This window comes from Coptis chinensis, chromosome 8 (assembly GCF_015680905.1).
Source record: "Coptis chinensis isolate HL-2020 chromosome 8, ASM1568090v1, whole genome shotgun sequence".
NCBI classification, from domain to species: Eukaryota; Viridiplantae; Streptophyta; class Magnoliopsida; order Ranunculales; family Ranunculaceae; genus Coptis; species Coptis chinensis.
In genome coordinates this window covers 87,436,446-87,455,356 of record NC_141463.1, presented here as the reverse complement: position 1 = coordinate 87,455,356, position 18,911 = coordinate 87,436,446, and the positions used below count along the sequence as shown (strand labels likewise).

At 34.1% G+C, this 18,911-nt stretch overlaps 2 protein-coding genes across 2 annotated transcripts; both read left to right on the top strand.

The window, feature by feature from the left end:
* Positions 1-4,332: 4,332 nt before the first annotated feature.
* Positions 4,333-7,233, top strand: LOC147483913 (uncharacterized). Its single transcript, XM_086579675.1, has 5 exons — positions 4,333-4,561; positions 4,642-4,673; positions 5,730-5,861; positions 5,946-6,174; positions 6,894-7,233. Exons 1-5 carry the CDS (start codon positions 4,333-4,335, stop codon positions 6,911-6,913), a joined length of 642 nt encoding a protein of 213 aa, XP_086435801.1. The 3' UTR covers positions 6,914-7,233.
* A 428-nt stretch (positions 7,234-7,661) lies between these two features.
* Positions 7,662-8,755, top strand: LOC147483912 (LRR receptor-like serine/threonine-protein kinase ERL1). The gene is made up of 5 exons (XM_086579674.1): positions 7,662-7,983; positions 8,076-8,214; positions 8,325-8,396; positions 8,477-8,569; positions 8,680-8,755. The coding sequence occupies exons 1-5, from the start codon at positions 7,932-7,934 to the stop codon at positions 8,753-8,755; spliced, it is 432 nt and encodes a 143-aa protein (XP_086435800.1). The 5' UTR covers positions 7,662-7,931.
* Positions 8,756-18,911: the final 10,156 nt, after the last annotated feature.

Below are 18,911 nucleotides of genomic sequence, written 5' to 3'. Positions count from 1 at the left end.
ATCTCAAAGTCCAACGGTCCAGAACTCCAGATTGGTCATTTTAATTAATTATGATATTTCAGACCTTGTAGCACATTTCGACCCGTCTGGTTAGTGGTGACATGCCGAACGGAATTTCGGTTTTTAGAGTTTCCAGAATTCCGCCATTTTCAATATATTGAACTATGGTCATGACTCAGGAGTAGGGGTGACAGTTTTGTACACGACCCGCTAACCCGATACGAATCCGACACGAAATTAGCTGGTTTGGATTGGAAAAAAAGGCTTTTGGGTCATTTAAGGATTGACCCGCCAAACCCGTCAAATAAATGGGTTGGGTTAGGGTCACACATGTTAACCCGAGTAACCCGTTAGTATACCCGATTAGTTCCCGGGTCCAATGGGTCGGGTCATCAACCAGTGACTTGTATGACCTGTTTTAAGTCCTTAAACATATATGTTTCCGAATTTTATTAAATCTCATAATCCCAATTACCTAAAAGAAAATACTAAACAGAAAATGATCAACTAGATTTAGAAAGATAAGCCAAATCCAAAGATATAGAATATTATAGATTCATTTAATAAAATATATTATCACGCATTAACATTGAACCCTTACCCTAAATCTTCGATTATATAAAGAACAACAATGAAGCCGGCCAAAGTCACAATAATATTTGCATTTATTTAATAATAGGTTTGCCCAAGAAGAGCAAAAGTGGATAAACCTGACATGCATGGTTGTTGTTTTCTAGTTTGGTTATGTTTTTGTTTGGCTAACAAGTTGTTTCACTTGTTTGGTTCAGCGCGTCAAAGATGCATGTCTTCAACAACTCTTGACTTTTGCAAGTTCTTTTATTATTTAGATTAATAAATATTCTTTATCCAAAAAAATAAATAAATAGAACTTACGGGTTATATGTTAACCCGATCCAAAATTGACTGGTTGGCTTAGCGGGTCACCCGTTGGGTAACCCGTTACATAAACGGGTTGGGTTTGGATTTGACAAACTTGACACGATTAGTAATTGGGTCGGGTTTGGGTTTTCTCTCCTAACACGTGACCCGAGTATGACACGGCACGAACCCGACCCAACACGACCCATTGCCACCCCTACTCAGGAGTCGGGACTCATTTTCAGTTTTGTGAAGAAACGAAGTTTGTTTATGCATTTTGCCTAAAATGGCACATATTGATAACTCCACAACTACCAAAGCCATTAAAGTTTACTAGTCAGTGGCACGTGTCTCTATTTCTCTTTCTGCTTTAGGATTTCTCTTTTTCTCTCTCTACTTTACGTAGCTATTGTTGACTTTAGAAACAAAAAGACAAAAAGACGAAATAATTGCCTCTGCAGTTGACGATATTAACGATTTTGACATACCAAAAGACAAAAGGACGAAGTAATTGCCCTGTAGTCGACCATATTAATGATTTTTGCAATACAAAAAGACAAAAAGGCGATGAGTTTTAGAAATATATTAAAAAATATTAAATAACTATTGCCCTACTATAGCTGAGGGTCGCGAGAATTAAAGTATTTTAGATTTAGGGATCAACTACAAGTCTACAGCTCATCATAAATGGATATGGGGGCGGCGGTCGCACTCCGTGAGATTAGAAAAGCTCCACTACCACATAACTAATTGTATAGAAAAATTTTCTAACTATAAGGACTCACACCACTAATTCTTTTTAGCAAATTTCCACTACCGCACCCCCAAAATTTTCACAATGTACTATAGTAAAAATATTATTAACAAAAAAATAGTATGAAAAAAATTAATAAAAAACATTCCAATAAACCAGTTTTTTTTACTTCCCTTTTTGCCCTTACAAAATTATCATTTATCACTTATTTTAAGTTTATAACCAATAACCATTAAAGAGGGATAAATGTGTCTTTGAATATTTGATGGGTTGATGAGACTAAAACAAATAGCCAAAGACCCAAAGTCGAATCGGTCAGTTTATATAATTCTAATCACCCATAACAAACTCGTATGCTCTCTTTCTTTTCTTTCACTCTCAATTCTTAAACAAACAGTCAGACCTCAACCCAAAAACAAAAAAAAAAAAAAAAAAAAAAAAAAAAAAAAAAAAACACAAATACAGAAAGGGCTTGCGATGCAACGTAGCTTGTTGCACGCTTGTCCTAATTATTTGTAAAACTCATTATCATTATCAATAAAATTTCCACTTAAAAAAAACAAAACAAGATAATTTTTTTATTTTCAATGTTAATATTTTAGAAGTCTATATAACATTATATATATATATATATATATATATATATATATATATATATATATATATATATATATATATATATATATATATATATATGTTGTAACATTATAAGCCTATATAATGTTATATATACTTATAATGTTATAGGAAGTTAACAATTTGTTGAATTGTTGTAGATTTGCGGACTAGATTATGTAGATATATATAGATATTGTAGTATCAATTAATGGCTTAAGTGCTTAAATAATTAACTTCATCAGTCCATATTAAATTCTTAGTAGTGCAGCAGTGTAGCTCATCCATCTTGATCTCACTTAGAAAAAAATTTAAATGGCGTTTTCTAGAAGTGCAGCAGTGTTTCTCCTTGTAGTGTGCATTTTCTACAAGCTTCAAATGACTTATGACATTGTTGAAGCTACGGGGCATGTAAAAGAAATGGAGTACTCCATGGTCAAGGTAATGAAAGACTAGCTTTTTGAGGCACGGGCTTAATGACATTTATTTTTTGCAAAAGACGAGCTTAATTACTTCCCAATGCAAGCTAACATTCTTTAATGAGAAGATTAGAGTCCGTAACCACATATAAATATCTTTAGTAACCATACGAGGATTCTCTGTGATGAGAAAGGATTCACTCAGTTCTACTTGGTAGTTTATTTGATTCTCAATCTTCACTCGACTACTCCATCTAGTATGTCTGCTTGATGACCAAATAATATTTACACATGTAGTTCTAGTAGTTCTCTCTCCAAACTTTGCTATCTTTCTCTTTTCTTCGTCTTCCAAAATAAACCATTCATTGAGCATCAAGTCATCGACTCTTAATAAGAGTAAAAGATCTACAATGATAGTTGGTTGTTTTAAGTTTAGGAGATGGAATCACCCAGGGCGGGCCCTATGTTTGAATAGGCCCAATGCAAGGTAAGCAAAATGAGACCTTTATTTCTTCTTGCTTTTTTAGATAATAATGGGCTTTTTGTGTGAGTTTTTAACATTATAGTAAGATTTTTCGAGCTTAACAGGGCATTTTGTTTTGGTTTATATTGGGGGCCATATGCAAGGCCTTAGACAACATTAGCCCAGGGTCGGCCCTAGGATCACCCAGTGTTCTAAAAAATGCTAGGCGGTAGTCGGGCGGTAGGGGAGCGCCTAGGCCTTCTAGACGGTGCCTAAATGGGCTAGGCGGTAGGCGGTTTTATTTAATTAATTAAATATTTAAATATATATGTATATATGAAAAATGAAAAAATAGAGCCAATATATATATATATATATATATATCTATCTAATAAAACACAATGGTGTGGGGCCCGCAGGGCCTCCATCCATTGGTTACCATTGTCTTTTCTAAGTTGTGACATGGCTGTTTCAAGCTATCGTAAGTGGTGTGCTATTCTCTAACTTTAGGTACAGTTCCACAATATCATTTTCTTCTATAATATAGGGTAAAACTTTTAGGTTTGATTCTTTCTTCTTCTCTTCCGGATCTGCCACTCTCGGACCCATGTCAGGTATGCTACTCTGGTTTGACTCGCAAATGTTGCAAATTCTTGCGAGGATTGTTTCGCAGCTTCATAGGGACACGTTCGTATTTGCTTGCAAGAACCTGTTAATGATTTATGTCATTTTTGTTTGATGCAGATTGAGACAGCAGATAAGATTACACTTTCTAAGTTTGTTCAAGTTTAATGGCACATCCTGGTCCTATAGATATATTATCCTCAGATAGTGAAAGTGAAATAGAAGTTTGCGTGGAAAATGGAACATCCTTAGCAATGGAATCTGCACGTTACTAGAATTCCCGTGAAGCTTCCATCGTGGGCATCTATCATGCGAGCACCCAACCAAATGGTAGAGTATCAACATTTTGGATTCACAAAACTGCTTCATATTTCATTGTAATGGCTTACTCAAGTATTATGTTGTTGTGTGAATCGCGCAGTTACATCGATCATCGCGAAATCACCAATTGCCTCAAAAGAGCATCTTCTTCAGTGGAATGGCACTCAAATCATAACCACTCTTCACAAGTAAAGTTACGTAAAACATCCAAGCTCTACCTACGAGAGATCATATGACCTTTGCTGATCGTCCAGTAAATGATTTTCATGTTGAGGATGTTGATGGGAGTGTCAGCTCTCACCACAAAGACATATCTGGCAATATTACCTGCATCAACTTCCAAAGCTAAATCTTCAATGGAAAATGGGGCGCTCAGCAAATCTTACCTGCCATTTGCTTCAAATATTATTGATCCCAAAGTTTATCCAAAAGATAATTTAGGCGGGAAAGCGAACGATGTAAGTAGTAAGTACGACCACACTGGAGGTAGGCTCCTGCCTTCATCTTTGGCACATGGAAAGCTTCTTCCCAATGTACAATCTGATGGCTCAAGTGCCCCTGCACAGACGAGAGACTCGTCTTTCAAGCTGCATTGCAGGTATACTCTCTGGTCCTTCATCACTGCTATAAGAATAGATAAACTATTTTGTATTTTCTGCTAGAATTGACGTTGTGTGGTATAGGCTGTTGTAATACTTGTCTGATGTGATGCATTGATAGAAGTCTGAAACTTGGGATCTGACGTTGTAACTTTGAAAAAAAATTCTTAACTATTTTGCATGTAGTTTCCCTTTTCCACAATGCTGAGACCAGTTGCCAATTGACTTATTCCACTTTGTCGTGGAACCTTTCTTTCTTACGATTTCTTTGCGTATTACGAAGCCCAATATTCTTTCTTATGACCGTAGGGAGTGGTGTTACAGCTTCGGGTTTTTTCACCTGGATCGACTTTCATGAACAGATGATTTGGTTTTGAGAGGATTGGATCCTTTCTGTCCTTTGTTCACAGGAAAACGTGCATATTTAAACTAGGACCAAAATGCAATTCTCTTACCATTTCAAATTTTTTCAAGGATTGAAGGTTGCCTCTCTCCAAGGTGCCCTTCTTCACCAGGTGTTGTATCCTTGGTTCAGCGTCAGTAATCTTGCCATCTTGGGCAAACATGTCGGATAACGTGCTCCCTTTGTCCTAATATTTTATGATTACCAATCAATTTGTCAGATAACTTTGCTTATGATTATCAATTAATGGCCTGATACATTGTCCATGAAGTGTTTCACTGCCATTTATTTTTCTACACGTACTCGTGCTTATATACATATTACGTTGTCATAAAATCTTGATGTTATGTTATGTTCATAGTATCTATCAAGTTTAAATTATGCTTCTTAGATATACATCAATCTATTTATTAATAATTGACCCATTTCGGCTTTTTGCTTTTGTTTTTTTGTCTTCACTTTGTTTTTTATTTCATATTTTCATACTATCTATTTGACTTACCAATTATGCTTCATAGATATATGTTTATTGTGTTGGATTTGGACATATACTTCTTTATAGATATACATATACGTTCTCCTAACACTCTTTAAATTGAACTTCTTTAGCGTTTTTGAACTCTCTTAATTTCAAAATATTTGGTTTATATAGATTGCAATGCGACAAATTCTCAACAAAGGGAAACGCCATATGCACCTTTATGTCAAACCTTCAAAGCAGAATATACGTACTTTTGTTGCCCCCAAGATAGGCTCAATTTTCAACCGGCCTCTTGGCTTCCCGGTATTTCTTGCTTACAATTATTATTGCTTACAACTGCTATTGCATTGCCAATCCAAGGGGTATTTATTTCTTCTTTTGTTTCAGGAATTCATTGTTGATACATTGGCTGCCATTGAACAAAACAGATTGCGGTACTACATATTCATACAGTATTATAGAGAGCATGAAGTTGATAATATGGATGTGGTTCTATACAATCCTTATATTTTTAAAATGATTGATTGCGCTGGGATACGTTGTGTTAAATACATTGACAAGTACATATTCAAAAGACACGACAAAACAACAATGGTGTTGAATTTAGCTTCTATTGGTAAGTCATTTGCTCCATACTTCTTGGGTCAACACTAACAGACGCAAGTTCTTCTCGAAATATCTTAGTGTAAACTAATTTCCCAAGAAGTTGTTTAGAAAATTATGAATTTTGTGTTGTGATGTGTTGTTGTTGTTGTCCTCTTTCTTCTATAAGCAATTAAATGATTTTCAATTAGTTTGATTTGTTTAGTAATTCTTAGTATGTTGTTGTCAGAATGTGTGGCATTGATGACAAAGGATGTGACAATTGTCAATTTGAATGCTCCCTTCACTGTACTCAAAGATACAATCGTCATTTTTAGCTATACTTTTTATACTTTAGTTTTTTTGTTTATTGGGTACAAGTTTTTCAGTGTTAGTGGATTAGTAGAATCCTAAAGCTGAAACTATTTAACCAATTTGATTGGTTAATATCAAATTTTCGTTTAACAGTTACTGATATTTGATTGAGTCTCATTTATTAACTTCACTCTCATGTACTCAGTATAGTAAAGAGTCAATGAGGCTGATTGTGGTTAGATATTTGTTGCATGTTAGCTATTCTCGTCATTCTGGGTTTTCAATCTCAGTTAGATGATGGTGTTCTCTTTCAGGAGTGTCCGAACCTCATGCTTTTGCCTTTCGAATAATTTTTTAATCCCTTAAGTTGGATCTTCCCTAGCTTGCTCATCTCTTTTATTTGCCAACTTATTCATGCTTTCTATTTATTGGCAACAGGTTCAAGATCACGGATTTAAGTGGAAATCTCATGCATATATTGCAGCTAAATAGTTATTCAACCATATTTGCTCGAGAAATGTGTTCAAGTTTTCTGCCTCACTTGAAAATGTGAACTGCGAAATCCAAATTGAATATATAGTTTTCATGATGCAATTCGACGGTGTTGTAATTATTTAACTTTGTTAAATTGTCAGTTATTTTGTTGCTTCAATTCGTAGGCAAACCAGATTGTGCCTATAATAGAACCTATATGAGCACACTTTTCAGTTGTGCTGACTTTTTTTTTCTTTTGTGTTACTTCTCAGTTAATCATAATTATATTGTTATTCAAATGCTAGGTAAGTGGGTAGATTCTTATGAAATTTTATTTGGATATTGTTTAAATTTTAAGAATGCTATAATTTTGTCCAATATTGTAATTTTGTCCACGTCTGGAGGAGATGACACATGTAATTAGAAGATAATATCATCTAATTTGTGGCTCCAGGTATATGTATCTCACTAGGGTAGCTCGAGGTGAGCTAAGCTTTCGCCTCTGGGGGAGTTTAGTATGTACTAATCTTTGGTTTTTAAGATAGTGCCAAAGGTGTGCTGAGGTTATCAGTGCCGTACGGCACGGGCAAACCCTAGTATATATATAAACGGGCTGGCTAGGTAGACAGCAGAATTTAAAACAACATCCAAACAGCAGAATATCGACCGTTAGATCATAGCTGATCAGATCAAGATGAAAAAGCAATATTTCGAAATTTGGGTTTCAAAATTCTTCTTTTTTAACGAAAGGTTTGGGTTTCGAAATTTCTAAACAGCAAACAGCAAACTACGATCATCAACCAACAACAAATTCAAAATCAAAACCATCGAAATCATCAACAACAAAATCAAACCACTGAAAAACCCAAAAATCAAAACCCAAAAACCCAAAATTCAACAAACTACGATCACGAAGGTTTTGAAAATTCATAAAAACAACAAATCATCAACAAAATCAAAACCACCAAAACACCCAAAATCAAACCCAAAAATCTAAATTTCATGGGCGATCCAACATCACTGTGTTGGAGACTACAACCCTTTTCTAAATATGGCAATTTTTTGTTTTCTTCTACCCATGAATGGTTTTTTAGTGGTAGTTCACTTTCTATGTTGGTGTTTGATCAAGTTTTGTTGTTGGTGCAGGGAAGTCTCTGATGTATGTAAAAGCTTCATTTAGTAATGTAGTAAACGTCCTACTTGACTGGGATGATGTGCACAATGGATATCACTGTTCATGGCGTGGTGTTTCTTGTGATAACCACAACTTCTCTGTTGTTTCACTGTAAGATTTGTTTTACCTATTCTTATTAACTTCTGTACTTGTTTCTGGCTTTGGCTCTTTTTTTGTCCCTTGGTGTAAGAAGAATGTTGGTTATTTTTTCTCTAGTGTAGGAATCTATCAAATTTGAATTTGGGTGGCAAAATTTCTCCTTCCATTGGTGATCTGAGGAACTTACAGTCCATGTATGTAACCCCTAACCTTGTATCATTTTAAAGTTGTAGCAAAGTGTGAAGTTTGATTATTGTTGTTTTTTGGTGTGCAGTGATTTGAAAGGGAATCACTTGATCGGGCAAATTCTCGATGAAATAGGCAACCGTGGTGATCTAAGAACTCAGAATCCCTCAACACCTCGGTGGTTTGAAAATTTTAAATTCACAATAAAAAAGGAAAATTAGAATTTTGTATTCATTACATTTGTCTAACGTCTTCTATTACTTGGGATCCCTATATGTGGGGGTTAATCAGGGATTTATCTGGGAATTTGCTCTATGGAGATATTCCCTTTTCGATATCCAAGCTTAAACAACTTGAGGAATTATAAGTTACCAGTCCACCCTGTCCATATTTAATGTAGCTTTTTAGTGTGTTTATGATGATGTTATACATGGATTTCATTATCGTTATCGTTATTATTATTTTTGTTATTATTGATATTGTTATTATTCTTATTGCTATTTTATGTGTTGTTGGCAGTTAGGAATGATGATGAATTGGGGTAAAGGTGCTTAGTTTTGTTGGGGTAACTGTGTTGTTTTTAGTGGTTGGATAAAGGTGCTTGGCATGGAAAAGCTAAAAGTAGAGTTGCAAGCACGCGGGATTGAAATGTGGGGGTACTTTGCCAGAGCGTGTTGACAGGCTCTTCTTGCTCAAGACTACTCCTTTAGAGATGCTTCCTAAGAAGCTGTTAGCAAAGAAATAAATGGAATCTTTCTCTTTGGTCTGTACTAAATGGAGAAAAGAACCATTGCCGCTTAAATCGTTTGTACTTTTGGAAACTCTGTTGAGAGAATTACTCAACCTTTTGTGACCATCATCTTTCTCTGGGGTAACTGTGTTGTTTTTAGTGGTTGGATAAAGGTGCTTGGCATGGAAAGGCTAAAAGCAGAGTTAGTGATTGGTCATGTACTAAATGGGTGCTCAAGACTACTCCTTTAGAGATGCTTTGTACTAAGAAGCCGCTTTGTTTAGTTCAATTAGTTATTACCACAGATTGGATGTGGTGAAGTTTAGATTTTTCAATTTTGTTATATGTTAGAAAGATGGTGGTATTGTTTGCTATTTGTATTGTAAAGTGATGAGTTTTTTGTTATTGGGATTGCTTTAGGCCCTAGCTTAGTTTTTGGTTGCTTCATAGAAAAATGAGTGGTCTGTACAAAAAGGAATTGGCCCGGTCTATAAAGGCTAGTTTAAATGAGTTTTTGGCCCGGCCCGGTCCTGCAGACAAAAGGAATTGGCATGGTCTGTACAAAATGAGTTTTTGGCGGTCTTCTTGGCTAGGCCAAAAGGAATTGACCTGCTCTTTAAAGGCTAGCTTAAATCCTTATGCCCAGTTCGAAACTCGACATAAATTGTTAAAGGCCCGATTCGAAACTCGGCGAGAAATTGCTTCTCATATGCCCGGTCTTGAAACTCGATAAAATCCTTAAAGGCTAGCTTCTCATATGCAGTTCAAACTCTTTAAACTAAAGGCTCTTTGTTATCGGTTTAAGGAACTTAAAGCTGCTTTGACAAAACTAAAGGCTGCTCTAACTTGTTATGATCATTTCAAAATAAACTCACATGAAACTAAACCAATATCAATCAATATGCAATATCAATTTTCTCTAACAACTAATCAATACGCTAATATCAGTTTTAGCTAATCAATATGCAATTTTCTCACAGAAACCATTGAAACTTACATATTGCGTAAGCCTAAAGCCAAAACCTCTCAAAGTGAAAAGAAACTCAAACTCAAACACAAAGCAGTGAAAAAAAGAGATAATTACACTAGTACAAAAATTTTGAAGGCACTGGACTTGTAAGTGATGATTCTCAAATTGAACTCCCTTTGTTATGTCTATGATTTATTCATATTATGATGATAAGGTGAAAAGTAGTCATAATCAGAAATTTAATTACTCGTAGTCATTTCATAAGTGAAACAAACATTAATGAAGTATTTAACTTAATATGCCTTTCAATATAAGTAGTCTCTTTTGAACATGTAAGGGTGCATTTAGTAAAGTACACCCATTTCTAATTCTACAAGGGATATGATGATGATTTTATTTTTCAACTTTAGCTAATGCCCAGCTTCAGTTAGTTCTTGCCACATTAATGGAACTGAAAGTGTAAGAAACCATAAATATCATGGCTTCACTTTTAGTGATTCTTTTAAGGAACCACTTCTTCTAATCTTCTTCTTCATCTTTGTTCATCCAACATATGCTATTTCTCTCATTTAATCAAGCACAGGTTAACCAACCAGGAAACTCTATACACTAAAAGGAAACTATGTTAAAATGTATCAATCCATTTCATCTCCAACCCTTACTAATCAGTCATTCAACAAAGTTATAAATAAACCAACACATTGTTGGACAAACCCTTTCAGATATACGACCATACACGTAACAACCATCTTCCTAACATCTACAACCGAATAATTAAAGTTGATAAGCAAGTGTCCATCTGAATAATCCACCAGCTGGTTCATTCAAACAATAGATATTATACTAAAAGTAACGAGCAAATATAATACAAACCCGATAGAATGGGGCATATCTTGAAAAGGACCAATTTGAAGCAACAATTACGTAAGCAATAACCGAACGTGGAAGAGAATCATGGAATAAACGATGTTGATCTTTAATGGAAAATATTGTTCTGAATGGACTTCCACGTATTGGTTTTCCAATGATAATGCCAAGAAAGATTCAGGGTTCTATTTAAGAAGACATATGACATCTAAGAAGGTAGGTTACAAATGTGCAAGAAGGAGCTACTTAAGGTGCAATTACTCTCAAGTATCAAGTCTGCATTCCATTCAAGAAGCAGGAAAGTAATATCGCTTCAAGTATCAAACCCTTCGTTAAAAAAGAAGAATTTCGAAACCCAAATTCTGAAATATTGCTTTTTCATCTTGATCTGATCAGCTATGATCCAACGGCCGATATTCTGCATTTGGATGCTGTTTTTTTTTTTTTTTTTATCTAACAGTTTCCGATTTCATTAACAGATAGCGAATAGTTCATTAACATAGAATATCGCACATATTCTCTCCCCTCACCGATATTCTCTCCCCTCACCATATCATATCGCTCTATTTTCCAAACCAAACAATATTAGTGGCTCCTAAAAAAAAAAGAAGGCACTAATAATTAGAAACACCTCTCCAGATTTGTTTAAATCTCCCTAAACTATTTTTCATTATTTTCTATGGTCTCCTCAAAGTAAAAAAAAAATAACAACCTTAGACACATTCTACTGAAAATCTATTATTGTACTCAACCCCATCGCTTTTTGATTAGCGAAAAAAAAAAATAAATAAATAAATAAAAAAAAAAAACAACAAAAAACAACAACAACCATCATCTTTTTTCTTCTCTCCTGTTTAAAAAAAGCCTCAAATCTAAAACAAGGCAATATCTCTTCCGTACCCAAAAATTCTTTCTCTCCTGTTTAAAAAAAACTTCAAATCTAAAATAGGGCAATATCTTTTGTTCTTCGGATTTCTCTTGCATAGAAATTTTAATCGTTAGTAATGTATTGTGTTGGTAAAAATTTGCAGGACACGCATTTTGTGACATATAGCATCTGAGTTGAATTTGAATATGAGGAGTGATGGGTATGTGAGGGTGAGCGATGTATTGAACTTAATATGAAAACTTTTGCTGATATTCCGATAAGATCACATACGGTGGAAGATATTAGGGAGGTGGGTTCGTTAAACTGTTCGTTTAGTTTGTTTATTTGTTATTGTTTTGGTGTTGGTACAATTGTGTGGTCAATTTATAACAAATAAAGTTAAGTGATGATCAAATCGAAACCTATGGTCCTCCCGTTTATAATAGTTACATTTCGTCCAGTATAGTAGTATTTAGTTCCGTCTCTCACATAACACCGTTTGCAGGCTGTTAGGAAAGATAATAAGTAGCAGTTTAGCCTCTTGGAAGAAAATGTTGAGATGTTGATACGTGCTAACCAAGGGCACACTGTAAATGTAATATTTTCTTGGAGCAATGTATTTGTTCTTTCCTGATGTTTCAGATAGTGGAAGCCATTGCCCAAAACTATCAATCATCATGTTAAAAATTATGTAAATACAGGCAATAGTCTCTTCTCAATAGTTCCTGCCTTTGTTAGTCTGTGAAGATATGTGTTTAGTCACATGTAGCTTCAGTGAGAAGTGTTATGTCCTAATTTTCTAACCTAATTCTTCCTCTCCTCTTTTATCAGTCCCCCCTTTCTATTAGGTTTTCTCTTCTCTCTTATACTCGGTCCTCTGCTCTCTACGCTTAACCCTTGATCTTGTTTTCATCCATCTACTGTGCTACTCCCACGTGTCCTCTACTACATGGCACATACATGTCCACTGCCTAGCCAATTATTCGATATCCTCCGCTCTATGGTTTCTGCGTACTCCTCTTTGGACTTCGTCCTAATATCCCATTTATTCCTTCGGACCTACGGAGCCCATTAGGTTCTCCGGACCTATGAAGCCCATCCATTAGGTTCTCCGGACCTATGAAACCCATTAGGTTCAAACTAGATCGTAACAAGAAGCAATTATGAATTGTGGAATTATCTGTTTAAGACCATGACTAACATATCAAAAATGTTTGCAAGCATTGCATCAAATCATTGTCTTATTTTTCTGTTAAATAGATGGCATGTAGAAAAATGAAGAATGAAATACCTATTTAAAAAATAACAACAAAACTTCCAGTTAATTTTGTGTGCATTTTGTAAATGATGATTTCTTAGTCTGTGCTCTACTTTTTATCTAAAGTAGTAGTTTGTGTATTTCCTGGGAATGCTGCTTAATTGAAGCAGGGAGGTTTTTTCATTTTGTTGCCCGGTCGCCCCAAAAAGAGTTATATCTACCATGAAATAATAGCTAATCAGTGAGCAAAATGAGAAACGCGTTTGACATTCAGACTACTTAATTAGACAGTCCTAACAACAACATCACTGTTTTAGGACTCCAGGGGATTATTGAATTATTGTGGCTTTTCGATTTGCACTATTTATTACTATCATCAGCATGTTTTAGGAAATAATAAGGGATGGATTTGTTTGTACTAAAGGAAAAGGTTGGTTGAGCTGCAATGTTGATGAAGACAAACCGAATGGACTAGACACTATGCTAAGCAGAAGGCTAAGATGAGGAGGAGCTTTGTTGTCGGGGAGAACGCTAGACACCTTATTGTGCAGTAAGTTAGATTACACGGAAAACACAATGTATAAGTTAGTTTAAAAGTTTAAGGGAGGCGGTTCTAGGGACATATATATATTATAAAAACACGTAAACAAACTCAAAATTGTTAGGGCATTTATAAATTTTAGATTAAGCTAATTTTTTTGTAGATATGATCTCCTAATTATTCTAAACATTGTCACAAATAATAAAAAAAATAAAAAATTTCTAAACTTTAATGAAATGGGTATTGATTGTTTAAAGCAAACTTGAATATGGGTCAAGTCAATCTATGAGCCCTCTTTCAATTCCGGTAAATTTTTTTGTTTCAATTCTATTTGCATTGATTTTAGACTTCCGGTCCTTTATATTTATAAGAAGGTTTTGCAAATCATTCCACTAATTTTTTTTTCCCAATTCTACTTGCATTGATTTTAGACTTCCAGTCCTTTATATTTATAAGAAGATTTTGCAAATCATTCCACTACAAGTGCCATTTGATTGATTTTTTTAAAAAAAAAAAAAAAATTGTGGATATTTCATTTCACTGTCTTGTTGATTAGGCTTGGCTGAATAAAATGGCTTTCTTATTTCCGGTTGGCTTTTGTGTGTTTGCCATGACCCCAATTATTCTTGCAGTCTTATCAGTCTTATTCGATGCAAATCTTGCTCGATTGAATGCTTGAATTTCAGATAGTAGCATTACTTACAAGTTTATTTAGCAACACTAAGTTCTTATATCTTATAATGATTGTGTATATTTTTCCGAATTTTGATTGTTTAAGCAATTAGTTACATTCTAGAATCAATAAAAGTGGATGACGGTGGATTGATACCAGTGAAAATGCAAAGTGAAAGCTTTGCATACTACTTCTACTAATTTTCGTGGGTTAATCAATTTGACATCACAAACCTAAGCTTTATTGGAGTATTTATATGTATCTCTGGGGGTGATTAGAAAATAGAGGATGTTTTGTTTTGTACCAAAAGCATATGTAGCATAGGATGTCACGAAGACATTTTATATTTATGCACATACTGGCCAAACTGATCCTATTGTTCCCTCACACTTCAACTGAAGTTCGTATAACATGACTTTTCTTTTTAAATTTCATATAGAATTCAGTATTACGAAATTAGTTTATATTTATATTTTCATGTTTGATTGTTATAGAACTTCTTGGTAAACTTTACATGTTCATTGAAATTCAAATATGGCGATGATTATATCAAGTACTCACCTGATTACTATGTTATTTGATAAATAGACTGAGTCTACTTCAACCACCAACTTAAGAACATACATCGGGACTCGCAATACTCTCTTAGATTTTGACCCTAGAAACTTGCAGTAAAACATTTTAGCTCCATACTACAAATACAAATATCTCTATCAAACACGGGTTTAGTGAGAATCTACCAATCAAAGATCTCTTTTTTCCCTGTTGAACTATACTTTTAAGCTTTTTCATAATGATTGATTTTGGTTCCTTTATTTTGTCTAGGTATCGAGTTGGGGAAGAGGCGAGCACGTTAGCAGAATATTGCAAAAGGTATGATAATGGGTTCTTTTGATCCTGTAACTGATTTATGATTTAAAGTCAAGAATTTATTTTCATGCAATTAACTGTATGAATATATATTGCATGGTTTTATTGACTCTGAATTAACTTTATATTATATATGAAACTCATGCTTCCGTTCAACATAAGATTAGAAAACTCATCATGGGAAGCAACATAAGGCACATACACAAGGGTCTTTTAGCTTCTAAGTTCTAACCCCAGTAACCCATACCTCAAAATGTTTTCTAATCAATTTTGGATTTTCTTTGATTTGATATATTTCTTGATTTTGTTTCAATTTTGGATTACATTTTTTTGGCGTAATCTAGACTTTGATTGCTCATTTTCTTTTATTTTTTTTCCTTTTATATTTCTTTCATTCAACTGAATGATATATTAAAATTTTGTAGCATTGCTCACGATAATAGTACACCATTGAATGTTTTACTTGGATTTGGTTTCAAATATGGAGGGGCTTTTTTGTTTATTTTTATTTTTCTTTTATTTTTCAAAGACACCATATATTGTCAAATTGTGTTGATTAACAATAGGTTCATTCCTTTATGGTTTCTCAGATTGTTAGCTTTGCATATTAGGTTCATTTTTGCCACTTTGAAACTTATGATTTGTTACACAAATGTGTCTCAAGAGTCAATATTGATTATGCATGTACAACGGTTAGCGTTGTACAAACAAGTTTACTCTTTCGACATGATCATCTCAGGTTTGCATATATGATTGTTTGTCGATGTACTAACATGTATTGATGCTTGCACAATAGTTCTAATTATTGCTAAGTTAATCACTCCAGTATGCAAGGGTGATGGATGTATTGAGTTCTTTGCAGCTTCGACAATGTATAGTATATAGGAAAGTGATTCAATAGTTAGGCTTATTATAAGTTGCATATATATGTTTCCAAGTAGTATATTATGAGCACTCACTTAAATCGGTGCTCATGGCTATGCCATTCATCGTCTTGAAATTAATCCATGTTGCCCTGTTATAACTTTATTAGCACTTAAGGGTTAATGAGTCATCTCAAGTCTTCAGTATTATGTTTAATATCTGGAGTTCACCAAACATTGAAGTGGATTAGCAAACATCCTTGGTAAGCATAGAAGAGCAGTTGTACTTGAACTCTAGCTTTGGAAATGGTATACTAATCCATTTTCAGTGATAATAGTCCTAATCTTGGAATTGCATCACCAATGAGTGCACTGCAAGTTGGGTGGTCATTTAATGTATCTGTTGCTACATGTGTTTGTGAATGATCAATATGAAGTCCACTCTGACTAGCTAGGCCAGAGCTTACCATTCCTTATTCAATGTACAACATGTAAGTGAGATGAAGAACATCTACTAGCATAATTGTGCTTATAGAAAAAAGACCAATATGATGGGAAAATTTTCTAGAATAATAGCAACATAAAAACATCTTTAACAAAATTAAATGAAACCCCTACATCTTAGTTTCAATTTGATTTCATCGGTGTGTTAGCTCCTTCAAATCTCCACTATCCAACTTTTTGTTTACTAAAGGTAAATATCTATTCGTATCCATCACTCCGATGTAGGACATTGATTGGGCAATACAGTAAAAGGGGTTTGTAAGAATATTTATGTGTATCAACTACTTTACTATGTTCAATTTTTAAGGTTTTACAGATTCATCATCTCTTTAATCTTGGACTAATTGTATAACCATCTGTTAGTGCGCAATTTAATTACTTTGATATTCGATTTTCGTGTTTTTCATCCTTCATGCATAGTTTTTCATTGGTGGCTCTTTTGTGGCAGGTTCTTCTTTTTTAGATGATGTCAATTGGACATGGCAAGGGGATGACATGATTTAGTGAACAAAAGTAGATTTGATAGAGGATATTCTTTAGTTTGTCAGTTATAGTTTGATGAACCGACCACAAAATTTCTTCACAGACTTCTTTTCTAGCGTGGGTGTGCATCTTCCAAAGTAAGGTAATTATTTAAGGTTGGTATATTTGCATTTGATATCGACATAATTTTGCGATATGTTTTTTTATTCTCTTGCTTTGATAAATAGGAATGGTTACTGTATCATGGTCATTCCAATCTAGAACTTTTAATTAGCAGGTATGTACTGATCATTGTAAAATTTTATCATCATTGAGATCATTTTTAGCTTTAATATTTGTATAGTTTTTTTTATTTGATTTTTTCCCATTAGCACTACTTACTGTGATTATGCCAAGTTTTAATAGATTTTTCATGTTTGACAACTTTCATTGATTTAATAACATCAAATCAAGAGGGTTACATTCTAACAAGGATAATCATTGTAAAATTTATTTTTGCCCAAGCTGATTGGTGGGCATATGCCAAACAGCAGTTAAATTAGGTAAATAATTATGTTCGAAATTGATGTTTAGCATACACTATCATGCAAAATTTGTATTCATCAACTTATGTGTTTTGCTAAAGAGCATTATGGATAGGTCAACCTTTTAGATTTGGGCTTTGTTTGCTTCAAAATATCATATAGTTTAAAACATCCGCTTTGTCTTTGACTCTATACAATTAGTATTTTGAGGCATCTCACCTTTTGATGTCGAGGTATGGACACACATCATTACATCATGTTTTACTTGAGGGCTTGAGGTATCCATGCTTTTGAGTTGGGATAATGTTGCTTCATTTCAGCACTATATTGTAGAGTGTAAGGTGTTAGTATTCATTTCTTCATTATTACAATGCATACTCTAATGCATACTCTAATGATAAATATATGCCCACTTTTTGTGTACCTTCTAGAGGCCCACAACCATTGATAATTCCTCCAGAGAGACGAATAATAACTGTTGCCATTTGAATATTACCTCATGAAAAGGTCTATTTGGAACATTTGAACACGTCAATTTTTGGATTTTAAGAATCATATTGGGCTTGCGCAAAGTCCACTGAGGATAATATATTAGATTGATGATCCATTTATATGTTATGCGTACTTGAGAATGGTATTGTATACTTCCTTATAGTCAGTATAATACCTAATGCTTACACTGATCTCCCTTTCCCTTCTGAGATTTGTTCTTACGTTTGGAAAATGTGCTTAGCCATTGATGTGGTTTGCACTCCTTTACCCTTAGTTTCTCCTTTACACTGTTGAATGCAATAAATTAAATAATGCGAAAAAATTGAATCTTGGACTAATTGCAATAGCTTCTGTTTTTGCGCAATCAATATACTTTAATTTTTCACTTCTTTCATATTTGTCATCCTTCCTGAATGGTTTTAATTGGCCCTTTTGTGACAGGTTCTTCCTTCCTAGATGGATTCAATTGGAAAAGGCAATGAGATGACATGATTACGTGAACAGGATGATATGACAGGTCGAATCTTCAACCATACGTTCATCCTAATATTCCTGTTAGATAATATGCAAATTTTTTCTTTAATATTGGAGTTATTTCCTTAATACTGCTTCTCATGTGCTGTATATTCTATTTTGGAAACTCCTTTACATCTATGTGGAATTTTTGGTGCTTAGTGATTTTCCGTATGGTGTGGATTTTCTTTGAGATTTAAAGCTACTGAAGTTGCTTTCTTCAATGTATGAATTAGCTGCACCTCAAAGTTGATATTGGATTTTCTAACTAAGATTGCATAGTTGGATTCAAGAATGCCACGAAAAAGGCTTTCTTATTCGCAACAACATAAATTCTCACAAATAACTAATTTGATTTGCACTAGCC

Excerpts from the sequence above, each read along its gene's own strand:
- LOC147483913 (XM_086579675.1), top strand. The coding sequence starts at position 4,333 with ATGATTTTCATGTTGAGGATGTTGATGGGAGTGTCAGCTCTCACCACA. Across the intron at positions 4,562-4,641 it reads TAAGTACGACCACACTGGAG|ACGAGAGACTCGTCTTTCAA; the intron begins GTAGGCTCCTGC and ends GCCCCTGCACAG. Across the intron at positions 6,175-6,893 it reads GTTGAATTTAGCTTCTATTG|GTTCAAGATCACGGATTTAA; the intron begins GTAAGTCATTTG and ends TATTGGCAACAG.
- LOC147483912 (XM_086579674.1), top strand. The coding sequence starts at position 7,932 with ATGGGCGATCCAACATCACTGTGTTGGAGACTACAACCCTTTTCTAAA. Across the intron at positions 8,215-8,324 it reads AACTTCTCTGTTGTTTCACT|GAATCTATCAAATTTGAATT; the intron begins GTAAGATTTGTT and ends TCTCTAGTGTAG. Across the intron at positions 8,570-8,679 it reads AATCCCTCAACACCTCGGTG|GGATTTATCTGGGAATTTGC; the intron begins GTTTGAAAATTT and ends GGGGTTAATCAG.